At 46.8% G+C, this 18,167-nt stretch overlaps 1 protein-coding gene across 1 annotated transcript in view; it reads right to left on the bottom strand.

Moving 5' to 3' along the window:
* The window catches only part of ACSF3 (acyl-CoA synthetase family member 3), a 57,228-nt gene that overhangs the window by 12,035 nt on the left and 27,026 nt on the right, over window positions 1-18,167 (bottom strand). Inside the window, exons 6-7 of the mRNA XM_073605940.1 lie at window positions 10,258-10,370; window positions 7,140-7,266 (exon numbers count right to left, since the gene is read on the bottom strand). Coding sequence (XP_073462041.1) covers window positions 7,140-7,266; window positions 10,258-10,370 — 240 coding nt within the window. The remainder of the gene's footprint in view (window positions 1-7,139; window positions 7,267-10,257; window positions 10,371-18,167) is intronic.

The raw sequence follows: 18,167 nt of genomic DNA, 5'->3' as shown, positions 1-18,167 counted from the left end.
AGTGCCAGAATAGGCCCGGTATGGAAGAAAATCACCTCTGGGGTTTTTATTTTTTGCTAAATAAACAAAAGACCGAAAAATTTAGAAAAAAACAAAACAAAAACGGTTTTCATATTTTGTTATAAAATTTTGCAAACAGGTAATTATTCTCCTTCACTGATGGGCACTGATGAGGCGGCACTGATGAGACACTGATAAGCAGTACTGATGGGCACTGATAGATGGCACTGGTGGGCACGGATTTGCAGCACTGGTTGGCACTGTGTGGGACGGATGTCCCTCTAAGAGAAGACGGTTACCGGCTTTATGCTTTTCTTCAGGCCGACAGCGTGAAAAAAAAAAAAAAAAAAAAAAAAAAGCTGGTAACCGGCTTCTGATTACTTCTGTGATCAACGGTCATTGGTGGACAGCTGATTACGTGGTATAGGGCCCGCTGTGATTGGCCCTTTACCCTGCTCTGTGATCAGCCGAGTCCAAAGGGCAAGGCGATCACAGAGCGCGGGTGGTGCTAGAATGGGAGGACGTACATGGACGCCCTCCTGGCATTTGAAGTCCGCACTGTAGCCGCCTTTCAGCTATAGCGCAGACTTCAAACATTTCTATATTCTGTCCGTATCTCTGTCTTCCCAACACCAGCATATCCAAGTAATCCACCCGTAAATCAAAGCGATCTATCGCTTCCAAACTGTAAATCAATCTCTCTTCCATCTATTTATTCCATCATATTTCTCATTTATCCTCTCAATTCATTACCTATTCATCTATGTCCATTCATCTACCTTCTATACATTTACATATCTCTCTCTCTATATCTTATATTCATAAATTATCTATCCATTATCTATCTATTTACCTTCTATTCATATCCATTCATCCACTATCAATCAATCTTTTCCATACATCCAGCTATCATATATCCATTCATTTACCTTCTATACATATCTCTCTCCTATTCTATCCTAAACATTTATCTATTATATATTAATTTACGATCTATTGATTTTACTAATACTGTAAATCAGTCTATCTACACAGAAAAATAAAAGAGAGAGAGAGAGAGAGAGAGAGAGAGAGAGAGAGGAGACAGAGAGAGAGAGAGAGAGAGAGAGAGAGAGAGAGATGAGAGGAGAGAGAGAGAGAGAGAGAGAGAGAGAGGAGAGAGAGAGAGAGAGAGAGAGAGAGAGAGAGAGAGAGAGAGAGAGAGAGAGAGAGAGAAGAGAAGAGAGAGAATCTCTCTCTCTATAGATATATATATATATATCTATCTATCTCTATATATCTATAGCTCTCTCTCTCTCTATATATCTCGCTCTTTCTCTCATAGACACTTTTTTTTTTTATTTTATTATTATTATTTTTTTTTTTTTTCTGCAGGTGTGAAGAAATTCTGTAAAGTAGAATGTTCCAAATTATAGATTTTAAATGCTTATTTTTTTTTTATCAATTTCCACAATGCCAAAGCGGCTGCGAACAAAATCAAAATCCCAATCACGATTTGGTGTGACCGCACCCCTTTGGCTTCAAACCAGCATCAGTTCTCACACTGGCACTGTCAGGGGTCTTGTAGGATTAGAAACATATAGAAAAGGAAAGGAGGGCGCACCGACCTTGTGCCTTACCAAAAATAAAATTAATAAAATAGGTGTAACAGCGATGATCATACTCACATACAGACGTGGTAAAAAATAAGCTTGTCAATACAACAGCAAAATGAAACTGTCTCTCTAGAGTCTGCAACCTGGAGCGGAAATTACGGAGGGACCAGGACGGCATCGCAGGGCGGCCTACGCGTTTCGAAGGAGGACCCTCTTCCTCGGAGCCAAAGCGATGAATCAGCTCCAAGGATACCCATTGTTCTGAGGAGGGCAGCAAGACCAGTGACATTTTATACCAGGGATCCTCAAACTAAGGCCCTCCAGCTGTTGCAGAACTACACATCCCATGAGGCATATGTAAAACTCTGACATTCACAGACATGACTAGGCATGATGGGAATTGTAGTTCCTGAACAACTGGAGGGCCATAGTTTGAAAAACAATGTTTTATACAAAACTAAAGGGTTGACTGCACCACATACATATAGACTAAGCCCACAAGAGCAGGAGATTGTTCTGTATTTCTTGTAGGATTAGAGTCAGGTGTATGATTAACCAGTTATACCAAGCAGGTGCTCATGATCATCAATTTCATATGTAGGTTGAAACACAGTCATTAACTAAAACAGAAACAGCTGGGTAGGAGGCTTAAAACTGGGTGAGGAACAGCCAAACTCTGCTACTGAGGTGAGATTGTGGAAGACAGGTCAGGTCATACATCATGGGAAGATTTTAAAGCAGAATGAGGGTTCAAGATGTGCTGTTCAAACTCTTTGGAAGAAGCACAAAGAAACTGGCAACGTTGAGGAGCGTAAATGCAGTGATCGGGGGGGAACCTTGAGGAGCGTAGTGGTCAGTCAAGGAAACCTAATGCAGAAGATGAAAGACACATCATGCTTACTTCCCTTCCACATCGGATGATGTCCAGCAGTGCCCTCAGCACAGAACTGGGGTAAAACCAGTGGGACCCCGGTACACCCATCTCCTGTCCGGAAGAAGTCTGGCCAGGGGCGGTCTTCATGACTTTAGAATTGAGGCCAAAAGCCATTCCCCCAACATGGAAACATGGCTAGGCTTTATATTAGCTCCTTCACTTCCTGCTCCAATATTATTATTATAGATTTTCTCCGGAATGGCGGAGGCATGGTGGATGAAGAAGGCTGGATCGTCCGGAATAGGGCGCTCCTTAAATTTCTGTATGATTTGACGGACCATCTTTTTCCAAAAGTTTGTGAGTTTGGGGCAGGACCAGAATGTGTAAGAGTGCTCCTTCGTTCCTTTTGGCAGCGCCAGCAGCGGGCTGAAGCGGAGGGGTAAATATTTGTGTCATTGTGACGGGTTACGGTACCACCGCAAAAGGATTTTACAGATTGAAGGAAGAATACGGTGTCGTTGATTTGGGTTGAAACCTAATCTATTTTATTTTGCTTAAAAACTGGGTAAGTATCTGCTTGGCAAACCCTTGTACAAATATTGTGTCTATTAGAAAATTGGAATTACTAATTCTATATTAATATTAAATATATTATAAATGATATTAGATATTAATTCTGCAGGGTGTCTGCTTTCAGAAAATGCTTGGGGGTTTTAAACTAATCTTCAGGCCTAAAATGATTTTTTTTTAATCACTTGCCGACGAGATTATACTGCGGCAGGTCGGCACGATCCAGCGAACCGTTGTAGCTATATGTCCGCCCCTTTAAGTGCGATAGCAGGCGCGCGCGCGCGCTGCATTGTGGGAGTGATGATGCTCGTGGCCGTCGCAATGACCGCCGGCGCGTGCGATCGCGGGCAAGAGAGGCAGAACAGGGACGTGTGTGTGTAAACGCACAAATCCCTGTTCTGTGAGGAGAGGAGAGGCAGATCGTGAGTTCTTAATAGCTAGGAAACACGATCTGTCATCTCCTATATTCAGTCCCCTCCCCCCTACAGTTAGAACACACACAGGGAACACACTTAACCCCGTGATCGCCCCCTAGTGTTTACCCCTTCCCTGCCAGTGACATTTACACAGTAATCAGTACATTTTTATAGCACTGACCGCTATAAAATTGTCAATGGTTTCAAAAATGTGTCAAAAGGTGTCCGATGCGTCCGCCATAATGTCGCAGTCCCGATAAAAAAAAAAAAAATTGCAAATCGTCGCCATTACTAGCAAAAGAAAAAAATATATAATAATAATAAAAATGCCATCTATCCCTATTTTGTAGACGCTATAACTTTTGCGCAAACCAATCAATATACTGCGATGTTTATTACCAAAAATATGTTGAAGAATACCTAATCGGCCTAAACTGAGGAAAAAATTTGCTTTTTAAAAAAAAAAAAAAAATTGGGGATATTTATTATAGCAAAAAGTACAAAATATTGCGTTTTCTTCAAAATTTTCGCTCTTTTTTTGTTTATAGCGCAAAAAATAAAAACCGCAGAGGTGATCAAATACCACCAAAAGAAAGCTCTATTTGTGGGGAAAAAAAAAAGGATTTTTGTTGAATTTTGTTTGGGTACAACGTCGCACGACCGCGCAATTGTCAGTTAAAGCGTCGCAGTGCCGCATCGCAAAAAAATGGCCTGGTCATTGAGCAGCCAAATCTTCCGGGGCTGAAGTGGTTAAACACATGTGCAAATTACTCAAAAGCTGCTCTTGCAGCGAAAGGATGTAGGCTATGTTTCCACTTCTGCGACTTGTCCTGCGACTTGGAAACTGCAAAGTCGCATGGCAAGTCGTACCGCACGATTTCCAATAAGTACCATTCATATCTGGGTGACTTTAAGTCGCAGCGACTTCAAAGTAGTCCCTGCATTACTCTGAAGTCCCACTTTGATGCGGCTTGAGGTCCATAGACTTCAAGAATACACAGGCATTGATTCAAGTCCCATAAAAATCGTGGCAAAAATCGTGCGACTTTGAGGTCGCAATAGTGGAAACCTAGGCTAAAGGAGAACTCCACACTGCTGTTCCCTCCTGGGGAAGTGTAATCAGTGAACATTGCGGACCTTCTTTGCCTCCTTCACTCAAAATGCTGTGGAGAAGCACCGGGGGGGGAAGTCGTCCTCTTGTGGTCTGTGGGCTACTGCAGTTTAAATGCTGCACAACAGAACAGAACGCCGCTACTAAAGACACATCAACAGCAGCTACAGCGTACATCCTCTGCAGTGTCCGCCAGCAAGGGAGGTCAATGTAACTGACAGTTTAAGCTTTCTATATATGAGGGAACTTGACTGTCTGTTCCGATGTAACCAGACCCAAAGGGATTCCCTGTCCACCACGCATGCGCATTCAGCGTTCAGCGCACGCCGGGCAAGCGACTTCTGGAAAATGATCTGGTACTGATTTCTCTGTAGTGCGACTGTCTGTCTGTGCTAAAACAACAAAGAGAATTGGAAATCAGTGAACGTTCCAACAGGACGCATCTGATGGAAGCTCAATGCCGGTCTGCCTGTCTGTTGCAATTCTCTGTACCCCGGTGCCGGGGTCCCGGGGGGCCCCGCTGATCAATGAACCCAACAAACTGCAGCTGTCAGTTAGTTCTTTTATTATTATAAATGGAAGACGGTGCTCACCGTTTCCAAGACTTGACCGACTAAGCGCCGGAATTCACCCTCTCCGATCCTGTATACAGTGAGAGTGGGAAGGCTAAATATAATATAATATAATATAATATAATATAATATATATTATATAAAATCAAAAATATACATCTCTGCACAACTATAATGAGTGCATGTTCAAGCACAATCAATGGACGTCTAAGAGCCTTTAAATCAGGGGTAGGCAACCTCGGCCCTCCAGCTGTGATGAAACTACAAGTCCCATGAGGCATTGCAAGACCCTGACAATCACAGGCATGACTCCTAGAGGCAGAGGCATGATGGGATTTGTAGTTTCTGCACAGCTGGAGGGCCGAGGTTGCCCTACACCTGCTCTAGAATGATGAGTGGCAGGCATTCGGGTCATGTAACTGTGCTGTGATTGGCTGTCACATGATCGGAAAGCTCCCAATTGCAAGCATGCAAAAAGCATTGGACAGTGATCTCTCTGCTCTCTCTGTCCATCAGCATGTTACAAATCAATGCAGCTGGACACCCATCCCCCAACATCTGATTGGACAGCGATCTCTCACTTCTTTCCCTCCATCAGCGTGTTTATTATCAGCACATGTGCACTGCAGCACTCGTCATTGGCTCCCTGTGCTGCCCCCCCCCCCATGTGCAAGGAATGTGAGGAAGCGGATATAAAGTCTAACTCGGGTACTTACACTAGTTGCAGTTAAAAATAAATACACTCATTTTAAAGGCTCATTTATACTTTGCTTCGACTTTAAACACACAATTAAAGCACCTACCGCTTCAACATGATTTTTTGATGGGTTTTTCTTCAGTGATTTTTTTTTTTAAGCTTTAATGAAGCTTGGCAGATGAAAGGGGCCCTGTGGAACCCCTTCTCATTTGTAACCCCATTAGCAGATCGCTAGCTTATTAGTACTCTTGTTCAGCAGATCCCCTGCTCAGTAGTACCCCCAGCTCTGCTGATGCCCCACTCAATAGTTCTTCATTCTTTGCTCATTTCATTTCATTACACAGTAGTAACTCCCCAGCTCTGCTGATCCCCCGCTCACTAGTGACCCCCAGCTCTGCTGATCCCCCGCTCACTAGTGACCCCCAGCTCTGCTGATCCCCCGCTCACTAGTGACCCCCAGCCCTGCTGATCCCCCGCTCACTAGTGACCCCCAGCCCTGCTGATCCCCCGCTCACTAGTGACCCCCAGCCCTGCTGATCCCCCGCTCACTAGTGACCCCCATCTCTGCTGATCCCCCGCTCACTAGTGACCCCCAGCTCTGCTGATCCCCCGCTCAGTAGTGACCCCCATCTCTGCTGATCCCCCGCTCAGTAGTGACCCCCATCTCTGCTGATCCCCCGCTCAGTAGTGACCACCAGCTCTGCTGATCCCCCGCTCAGTAGTAACCCCCATCTCTGCTGATCCTCTGATTTTCTGATCCTCCTCTCTCTGGTCCCCACTCACCTCCCGCTATATTGCTCCCATACTGCACACCATGTGTGACATTGCTGGTTTCTCCTGCTACGGTTCCTCAGCTCTGCTGATCCTCTGCCGCTCAGTCCTCTCTCTCCGGTCCTGTTCATCTTCCACTATAGCATTCCCATGTTGCACACCAGATGTGACGTTTGCATCAGACACTCATAGAATATATACACATGAACTGGAAGTGACTGCTGATGACGTCTTTCCGGTTCGCATGTTGGTTTCCCAGTGCATCCTGGGATATCTCATACCTGCAATATCTCCAAAACCAAGCAAAGCTAAAACTGAATAAAAGCCTCTCAAAAGCTTCAGGTGCTGTTAGCGAGCGTTGTCATAGACATCTATGGAGGATTTGGAGATGCTCTGAAGCATCAAGAAGCGAACCATTTTATTTAAATGACAGGGGCTTTGATTGGCATTCAGAGTGCTTTAAAACAAGCGTCTCTAATGTCACATTTTGAAGCAAGTGTGAACCAGCCCTAATAAATACGTAGCTGTGTTACCTGTTTTGAACCAGCCGTCAGGTGTAAACGCCTCCCTTGTCTCCTGCACCTTATTCCAGTATTCTTTGAACACAGCTGGCCCGCGGACCTGCAGTTCCCCTTCTCTGTCCTGAAATCCCGGAGAGACCTAAAAACAAAAAAAAAACGAGCCTCAGATGAGATTACACAAGAACGCCCCTCACACCTGGGTGCCCTCCCAATGCAAACAGACACACACTCTCCCTGGGTACAGCTGGTGGTGACTTTGTGTGCTTTCTAAAGTTTTGGTAACGCTCCCACACATCTTTAGGAAAACATCTGCTGCATGCAGCATCTGCCAGTTGGGAGTCTTGGCACAGGCTGGCGCCAGTTGGCAGAGATAGAAGGGAGAGGGTTGCGGGGGGGGCCATTTCGGAAAGAAAAGGCGTGAAAACATTAACTCACAACTTACATCCTGCATCTCTGTGCACAATGGCGCCCCCCCCCCCCCCCCACCTGGTGTGTTTAACCCCTTCTGCGGCAGGCCTATGGGAAGAGGGGAGGGGTTTTTATGTCATAGAGCTCTCAACAGGGCTGAATTTTGGGGGCTGTGACGTCACCCTCCGACTTCCATCCATTGTCGCCACTCCCCTGCAGAAGCTACTCCAGGACATAGGGGAGCCACGGCTTCTGCATCACATGACCAGACTGGAGGGGATTAAAATAAGGTGTTTACACAGATCTGTAGTTGCCAACTTTAAAAAAAAAAAAAAAAAAAGTCAGGTACCCCCCAGTGCTTGGGGTCCAACACTGTCTTCCCGCAGTAGGTTCTTCTTATCGCTGTGGGTCCTCAGTGTCACCATCTTGGATCCAGGGGCTAGCTATGGCTTCCTGAGGAACCACAGCCGGATTCCCACCACGCATGTGTAAGCTCATGTGACGCTTTGTAAATGGTCCTGCAGCCTCCCAGTCACATGTCCCAGGAGGCTGTGGGGAGGAGAAGGGCAGGGCAAGGGTGTCATCCTCACCTAGGCAAGGATTGCAAAAGTGGGAGCAGGTACTGAAAATTGGTACTCGCTCCCCCCCCCCCCCCCCCCCCCCCCCCACAAAAAACTATAACTCAGTTACAGGCTGGGGGACTTTTCACATTGCTGCACTTTTTAAAAAAAGGGAACAAAATGCACCTTCCATTTTTAAGTGGTAGTAAACTCTTTTACACCACCTATAATAAAGCTTACCTGTAGGTGCTGTGAATATCTCCTAAACCTGCAGTTTAGGAGATATTCAGAGTGCATACAGCCGATGACATCACCGGCGCATGTGCTCTGAAGGTCCGGCTTACAGTGCCAAACCTTGAGAGCCCGTGCTGGAAACGGTGGCCCCAGCGTGCATGTGCGGGAGTGACATCATCGCGTCCCCGGCCACTCATGTAGCCGGAGGCCGTAAACCCTGAAGGAAGACGGGGAAGATGTCAACCCTCTCAGTGGTGACGTTGCGGCGCTGGAGGGCTTCGTTCTAAGGCAAGGTCTCTCATAACGTGCTAGTATGCAATGCACCCTGCACATTAGGACATTACTTTGCATGGAAAAAATTTATGGTAAACCACCTGCGGTTTACTACAGCTTTAAAGGGGTTGTAAACCCTCATGGTTTGCATTCTATGTATGAAGGTGAACAACCTTTCATGTTGCAGCAGCCCCCCAGAGCCCCCCCCCTTTTACTCACCTGAACCCGGTCTTTCCAGTGACGGGGAAGAGCACACCAGCTCCAGCCGGTGTCTGGGGTCCCAATTGGATAGATTGATAGCAGCGCAGCCATTGGCTCCCGCTGCTGTCAATCAAATCCAATAAGGCGGGAGCCAGGGGGCGGGGCCGAGTCCTGCTGTTTGTGTCAATAGGCGCAGCAGCAGTAAACGGGAGCGCACCCGCACGGGTGCCCCAAGGGAGAGCGGCTCTCCAACGGGGCACTCGAGAAGAGGAGGAGCCAGGAGCGTCGCTGAGGGACTCCAGAAGGAGGAGGACTGGGGCCACTCTGTGCAAAACTGCACAAAGGAGGTATGACATGTTTGTTAAAAAAAAATAAAAAAATAAAAAATTGAACCTTTAGATATCCTTTAAGTCAATAGAGACGCACCGAAAACACACCTAGAGTGCGTCCTTAGCAACCGCTGAAAAATGGAACCAGCCCTCGCTGGTGTCCTTAGCGACCAGTGAATAGTTATTTTTTTTAAGCCAATCACTGGTTGTTAAAAGGACCCTGGCGCGTGCCGTTTCCGCTATTCACTGGTTGTTAAGGCGCCAGCTCCTTAACAACCAGGCTTTCACCGGTTGTTAAGGACGTTGGTGGGTGCCAGCTACTTAACCAGTGAATAGCAGAGCCAGCACCCACCAGCGTCCTTAACAACCAGCTATTCAGTGCATATGCATTTCGTTAAATTTTAACACAACGCATTTAAAACGTTCTTTGCGTGTTTTTTAAAGCGCATAGTATGTTTTAAAGTACAGCAGTGTGAAACAGGACTTGAGGCAATGGGAAGCATGAACAACAAACTGCAACCATCGCGAAACAATCAAATCATTTATATCACCGATCGGTCTTCAGTAAACTGCATACGGTTTTCTCTGGGTTTCTGCACTCTCCACATAACCTTAGCTGCTTGTTTTATAGCCAAAATGAGCTATCTGGATTAGTTGCTTTTTCTTTACACCCATGAATATTAATTCTCAGTGAAATTTTATTTCCAAATTAATATTGATGTTGCAATATTTCTGCCGGGAGAGAGAAAAAAATACTCAAGTTGTGATGGTGTCATTTCACTTACAGCCATCTGTTGAAAGAATAAATAAAATCAGAAGCCAATCTTGTTCCCCGCTGAGCCTAACATGCCTTTCGGAAGTATGGGAAACGTCTATGGTAAAAAAAAAGAAAAAAACAGATTGCCAAAGACTCATCTTGCCAAGGAAACTTTGATAACCTCAACTGAACCCGGTTTGCATATCAGGGTGCGCAGTTCCTGAAGTTCATGCCCTATCACATAAAAATTCATTCTGTCTGTATTCACCAGATCATTTATTGATTGGCTATGTAATGGTCGGGGGCATTTCAATGACCTTGCTAGAAGAGTCACGAGTCAGGCAGAGGGTCTGCTCTCTCTCACATACCTTCGTTCCACTGACATTTCCTTCAGCAAGGACGGTGTAGGACATGCCATGGTTTTGAGGCACCTCAGTAGTGATACGGACTGTTACGCCTGGTAAGGGGTTGCCCACTGATCCTGAAAGGCAGATTAGAAGATACACGTGTCATTTAGCCTGGTATGCATGGCTGCTACATACAAAAAAAAAAAAAAAAAAAAAAAAAAAAAAGGATGTACCTTTTCCTCTTTTACTGTACTCTATGGCAGTGGTAGACAACCTCGGCACTCCAGCTGTGGTGAAACTACAAATCCCATCATGCCTCTGCCTCTAGGAGTCATGCCTGTGATTGTCAGGGTCTTGCAATGTCTCATGGGACTTGTAGTTTTACCACAGCTGGATGGCCGAGGTTGCCTACCCCTGCTCTATGGGGTCAATTCATAAAAGGATATTGCATGAGATATTTGGGTCATGTGACACATTTTACCCAAATATCTCATGTATATCATCAAATATCTGATATGAAAAATTCAACGACAGTATTTACTGCAAAAACTAAAAATGCTTGAGAGATATATATTTTGCATGAACCTGTCTAGAAGTCAACTCACACAAAAAAAATAAATAAAAAAATAAAATTAAAAAAAAAAAAAAAGTAAAAAAAAAAAAAAACATTCATTCAATCACCTTATTTGATATATTATCAATTTCCACAGAAGCCCCATGGAACCATACCTAGCACTGATTGTATATCACAGCTGTTACACTGGGGATCCTATTCCAATAGATAAGTGTTGGTGCCAACAGTTTGCCGCAGAGACCACCACCTCAGTTCCAGGGGATGATGTTTTTCCATAGTGCCTCCAGCTACTTACATTACCATTTTTTTTACCTCTATACTAATCCTAGGTAAGAGTTGTTGGGATCTTTTTTGTTCCCCCTCCTCCCCCCCATTTTTTTCTAATTACCATCATACTATCTTGACATTTTATTTTGTATTATAGATACATCTAACTTGCATTTGCTCCTGATGAGTGGAATAACCATGAAACGCGTAGAGATTTCTTACAATGCTACGTCACAGCAACTATATGTATCATATCAGAATTGTATCTTTTACCATGATGAATCGTTCCCTTATACACCATCATGTTTTTATATGATTATGCTTATTGCTTTTTTGGGTATGCATACTAAATGTCCATTATATATTGTATCATGTTGAAATACTTAGATGTATACATTTATGAATTACCTAAACGACATTTATTAAGACTTATTATTTTCTACTGTTACTAAGATGTATGTATACTCTTTTGCAATATTAAAGCATCCATTATGCACTTATTGGTTTGTTCATTTAGTTGTGTGCTTCACTTAAGGTCCCAAAAACTCCCCCTTTTAAATTAATAAAGGGTGGTATTTACTGAACACTAGCTGGTTGTTAAGGAGCTGGCACACACCACATCCTTATCAACCAGCAAATAGCTGGTTGCTAAGCAGCCGACACCCACTATGTCCTTAACAACCAGCAGCACAAAGCTGCACTGTCCCATTTAGCGGTGGTAGGAATACCACTGCTAAATGTTTCTGTTCCCGTTATAGCCCATCTACGATAAAATAACGTGTAAAAACATATACGTTTAATACCGATAAAAAAAATAAATAAAAATGAATGCTTTTTTTGTTTGTGAATTGCCCATTCAAGAAGTTAAATACTACAGGAGTTATTTTAACTTTAAATACCGGATAATTATTTTAAGTGGTTGGAAAAGGCAGAAGGTTTTTTTTATCTTAATGCATACATCTCGATCCAGCGATGTTGCATGAGAGACTCGGCTGTCCGGGACTCTCCCCCTTGATTGGCTGAGACACACAGCAGGCGCCATTAGCTCCCGCTGCTGTCAAAGTCAGTGAGCCAATCAGAGGAGAGAGGGGGCGGGGCCGAGCCACGGCACAGTGTCTAAATGGACACACGGAGCAGCGGCTTGGCTCAGGTGCCCCCATAGCAAGCTTCTTGCTATGGGGGCACTCAGCAGGAAGGGGGGGGCAGGAGCACCGGTGGGGGGCCAGAGACCAGAGAAGAAGAGGATCGGGACTGCACTGTGCAAAACCATTACAGTGCATGTTTTTTGTTTAAAAATAAGAAAACCCGAGACTTTAGTATCACTTTAATTTTAGTGAATGGGGCCCATTTTCCGCTTTACAGTAGGCTAGGAAGGTCAGTGCAGAGTTTGTCAATCAGTAACACCAACCAGCCACGTGTCCTTTTTCCTCAGTGATAACTCAGATGGGTGGGGGGGGGGATTTTTTTTTTTTTAAAGCAGATTCTAGTGCATTGCGCAGCACTTTTTAAGGCCCCATTCACATTTGGCAATTTGGAAATTGCCACGATTCGCAAATCGCTGTAAAACTCGCAATGCGAGTTTAGGTGCCATTCAATTTAAAAAAATGACACCCCAAATGCGGTGCGATTTTGCCGCAATCGGCACGTGACAGAATCGTACTGCAATCACGGCAAAATGCGATTTTTAAAAACGGCGTGAAGCTCGTTGCCCAAAAAAGGAGCAGGAGATTTTTTTTGGCACAAAATGTGCATAGAACAGCCCACTGAAGTGAATGGGCTGCCCTATGCATGTCACATGGAATCGCATTTAACAAATCACCCAAACAAGTGAGAATAGGCATTAAACTTCTATTAAAGGAGTTAATCAAATCCAGTGACACGGGAGCCGGGGGGGAGGGGCCGAGTCCTGCTGTCTGTGTCAAAGGACGCAACAACAAGACTCGGGAGTGCGCCCGCACGAGGGCCCCCCATGGAATGAGGCTCTATGAGGGGGCACTGCATGCAGAGGAGGAGCCGGGAGCGCCGTCGGGGGACCCCAGAAAAGGAGGATCAGGCCACTCTGTGCACAGAGGAGGCAAGTATAACATGTTTGTTATTTATTTTTAATTTTTTTTAAACGAAACTTTACAATCACTTTAGGGATATTTTGCTCCTGGAATATAAAACCTCCCCATTAAAAAGGTACATTTTAATATTTCCTGTGATCTCTGTGAGGCAGGTGTGGCTGTCACCTTTGACCTGCACCATGGACTCCACATAAAAATGTTGTTATCTGCAATCCTGTGCTACAACCTCCACCTTGCACGCCGGCAATCCTTTATGATTATCTGTCACCTACAGGCTTCTCCATAGGAATGTACAGTATGTAGAGTCCCACATGATCAACTATTATTGGGTGAAGACAATCGATATTCCATAAAGACTTACACACTTATTTGTGTCATTTGTTATCATACATTTAGATCTCTTTAAAATACAGTCATTGCAGAGCATGGCCATAAATGGCTCTATGAAGTACCCCGGAAGAAGTCCTCTTTGTGACGAAACCGGTCGGGTGGTGGGTCATATCCATGTCATCGCGTCTATCCGGATCCAATAACGATTGTTATCTGCTTACCAGTTGCACTCAATGCTGTTTTTATCCTGACAAATGTAAGTGTGTTACTTTTTAATAAAGCTGAACTGTAAATAGTTTTACACTATTTGCGCTGGTCTCTCCATTGGTATATGACATCGGCTCCGATGATCTGAGACAAGAATGTTGTCGGTACGTGTGTGGGCTGCTATAAAGACCTCAATCGACTCTTTCTGGCTGGACGTCAGAGGATGACATTTATATTACACACAAGCTTTTCTTGACCCCCCCCTCGTAATAGGAGGTCTATGCTCACTGGTATGACCCCCTTTCACACTGGGGTGCTTTTCCGGCGTTTTAGCACCAAGAATAGCGCCTCTCAAGCCACCCCAGTGTGAAAGCCCAAGTGCTTTCACAGTGGGGCGGTGCGCTTGCAGGACGGGAAAAAAAGCCCCGCAAGCAGCAACTTTGGGGCGGTGCGGGGTATACACCGCTCCCAAAACGCCCTGCCCATTGAAATCAATGGGCAGCGCTGCAGGAGTGCCGCAACATGGGCGCTATTAACCCTTTCTTCAGCCACTAGCGGCCGAAAAGCGCCGCTATAACAGCAGTAAATCGCCAATAAAAGTAGCGTGCTTTACCGCTAACGCACACACCGCCCCAGTAAAAAAGGGGTCTAAGAGCACATCTATACGTGGCGGTCTGTGAATTCACAAAAGGTGGTCTTTGGGATTTTGGAAATCAAAACTCATCTCATCCGTTTCACTGTTTTTGGGACTTTTGTTAGTGTCAAGCAATTGACATTTGGACTCGCTAACAATATTCACACACGCTTGTGTTTTATTATTTTGAATATTTTTATTTTTTCATTGCTTGCTGTGGGGACACTCGGGGGGGGGGGTTGCCAGGAGCACTGGCGGGGGACCCTAGAAGAGGAGGATTGGGACCGCCCTGTGCAAATTTTTTTACACAGAGCAGGTAAGTATGACACGTTATTTAAAAAAATATATATATCAATCACTTTAAGGAATGTTTTGGTATAACATAAGAATACAATATACAAAGCATGACTTTTGGTAGCTTTTGAAATTCAGGCGGGGGCAGGAAAGTTACCCTTTCATAGGGGCATTTATACAGACAAATGTGAATAAGGAAACGGATGTTTGTGTGAACTTCGTTGATAATTCTTTTTATGGAAAGACACCATGGATTTGTTTTTTTTTCCCGCATCTTGCACATAAAATATTCTGCGCCTAAAACTAGGAGCTAAAACCCAACACCTATTACCTCGGTATACAGAACAGGCGGACGCCCTTGCTAAACGCCTCAACCCCCCCCCCCCCTCCTCGCTGAGGCTGGCAGTGAGAGCAGAGCTGTGTAATTGAGGATGCTGCATGTGCTGGGCTCAGGGGGGTCCACATTCTGCTGTGTGTGGAGGGGCCCTGGGAGAATTGAGACAGGCCGGTGATAAGACACACTGTGATCCGCCTGTCATAATGCACCAGGTCCCTGCTGGAGCAGCCATTAGCCAACTGTGATCTAAACCTCCAATTAAAGCCCTGATTAGACCCGGAGAGGCGTGAGCTGCCCATGAATAATTCATAATTCTGTGCGTGAACAGAGAGAAACTCAGGCGAAGGCAGCAGAGTTAACTCCTTCCGCGCTCCGAGGCTCGGCTATAAACAGCCGGAGATGTTATTTCAACCTCCACCTTCCAAAGAGCTTGCAAACTCCGGCCACCCACCCATCAATCCCCGCAAACCCCGGCCACCCACCCATCAATCCCAGCAAACCCCGGCCACCCACCCATCAATCCCCGCAAACCCCGGCCACCCACCCATCAATCCCCGCAAACCCCGGCCACCCACCCATCAATCCCCGCAAACCCCGGCCACCCACCCATCAATCCGCGCAAACCCCGGCCACCCACCCATCAATCCGCGCAAACCCCGGCCACCCACCCATCAATCCGCGCAAACCCCGGCCACCCACCCATCAATCCGCGCAAACCCCGGCCACCCACCCATCAATCCGCGCAAACCCCGGCCACCCACCCATCAATCCGCGCAAACCCCGGCCACCCACCCATCAATCCGCGCAAACCCCGGCCACCCACCCATCAATCCGCGCAAACCCCGGCCACCCACCCATCAATCCGCGCAAACCCCGGCCACCCACCCATCAATCCGCGCAAACCCCGGCCACCCACCCATCAATCCGCGCAAACCCCGGCCACCCACCCATCAATCCCCGCAAACCCCGGCCACCCACCCATCAATCCACGCAAACCCCAGCCATCCACCCCTCAATCCGCGCAAACCCCGGCCACCCACCCATCAATCCACGCAAACCCCAGCCATCCACCCCTCAATCCGCGCAAACCCCGGCCACCCACCCATCAATCCCCGCAAACCCCGGCCACCCACCCATCAATCCCCGCAAACCCCGGCCACCCACCCATCAATCCCCGCAAACCCCGGCCACCCACCCATCAATCCCAGCAAACCCCGGCCACCCACCTATCAATCCCCGCAAACCCCGGCCACCCACCTATCAATCCCCGCAAACCCCGGCCACCCACCCATCAATCCCCGCAAACCCCGGCCACCCACCCATCAATCCCAGCAAACCCCGGCCACCCACCCATCAATCCCAGCAAACCCCGGCCACCCACCCATCAATCCCCGCAAACCCCGGCCACCCACCCATCAATCCCAGCAAACCCCGGCCACCCACCCATCAATCCCAGCAAACCCCGGCCACCCACCCATCAATCCCAGCAAACCCCGGCCACCCACCCATCAATCCCAGCAAACCCCGGCCATCCACCCATCAATCCCAGCAAACCCCACCCTCAGCTATATAACAGCTGGCATCGGGAAGAAGATTCAGTCAGCGGGAGCCTCCCATGGAGGCAGAGTTGTAGCGTTTTTTTTGTTTTGTTTTTTTTCGGTCCGTCTGCGCTGTGATCGAGGATGGATAGACATCACGGGACAGTTTTTTTTTGTTTTGTTTTTTAATAAATAGGACTTGCCCCAAATTGTCTACTCTCATTTTTAACATTTTGACACTTTTTTTGGTGAATGAGTAGGGTTACAATGTACCCATGGGGGGGGGAATTCCGATAAGCCCCCCGCAGAACCCCACAACCACCGGGCAAGGGTTGTGGGGATGAGGCCCTTGTCCCCATCAACATGGGGAGAAGGTGCTTTCGGGGCGACCCCAAAGCATCCTCCCCATGTTGAGGGCATGTGGCCTGGCATGGTTCAGGGGGGCGCTCTCTTGACCCCCTCCCCCCTGCCAGGTTGCGAGCTCGGATAAGGGTCTGGTATGGATTTCAGGGGGACCCCCACGCTTCTTTCATTTTTTTTTTACATTTTGGTGCTGGGTTCCCCTTAATATTCATACCAGACCCAAAGGGCCCCGGTAATGGACTGGGGGGGGGATCAATGCAGTTTTTTTCAAAGGTCCGGCGCTGGGAGACCTTTAAGGATGCAAAGTGCTTTGTTGTACTTTGCATGTAGAGTCCCATGGTGATGTCCCACAAGGAGCGGGTCCATGTCGCCCGGCAATCAGATGTGGATTTAATGACACTAGGGGGGAGATTTACCAAAACTGGAGCGTGCAAAATGTGGGTGCAGCTTTCAGGTTTTATTTTCAAAGCTTTATCCCAGGTTCACATTGGAGTGATTTGTCTTGTCAATACACATGCCAAATCGGCGGCTATTGGCAGCAGTGGCACCATCCGAAATTGGTGCGACGCCGACTTTGCGGCGCCTCACCGATTACCAAAAGCAGTTTCTGTACTACTTTTGGCGACTTTGGGTGCGATTTCAATAGACATCTGTGCATGAACCTGCACAGATGTCTCTGAAATCGCCCCCCCCCCTGAAGTCAGACTGACATGCGGGTATGAAATCGTGCGAGTTCAGCTGAACTCGAACTATTTCAACCCCGCGGCAGTGTGAACCTAGGCTAAGAGAGGAGTTCCAGTCAGGTTTTTGTTTATTAAAAGTCAGCAGCTACAAAAAGTGTAACTGCTGACTTTTAATAAACAGCCACTCACCTGTCCCACGATCCAGCGGTGCACTCACCCGCGCTGTGTCGTCCCCCCCCGTCCTCCCTCAGTGGTGCCGGCATCTCTACTATGGGCACCCGGCTGTGACAACTTGCAGCTTCACAGCCGGGTGCCCACTGCGCATGTGCGAGTGGTGCTGCATTCTGACTGGTCCCGAAGTCTTCTAGGACCTGTCATGTGTCTCAGGAGACTTCGGAAGGGAGGGAGAGAGAGCATCCGCTTCCGATTGCCTAAGGCGACCGGAACGGAAGTGAGAGCAGGTACCTGTCAAAATCGGGTACCCTATCCCCATCCCCCCCCCCAAAAGCTCAGTTTCACAAACGGGAGCTGGGGTGGTGGCCTTAACCACTCAAGGACCGAGCCTCTTTCTGAGATTTGCTGCTTAAAACAAAAAAAAGTTAAAAACAGTTTTTTCTTTGCTAGAAAAATACTTAGAA

The sequence above is a fragment of the Aquarana catesbeiana genome, linkage group LG11, assembly GCF_042186555.1.
Source record: "Aquarana catesbeiana isolate 2022-GZ linkage group LG11, ASM4218655v1, whole genome shotgun sequence".
Classification (NCBI taxonomy): domain Eukaryota; kingdom Metazoa; phylum Chordata; class Amphibia; order Anura; family Ranidae; genus Aquarana; species Aquarana catesbeiana.
This window is presented reverse-complemented; position numbering and strand designations above follow the sequence as displayed.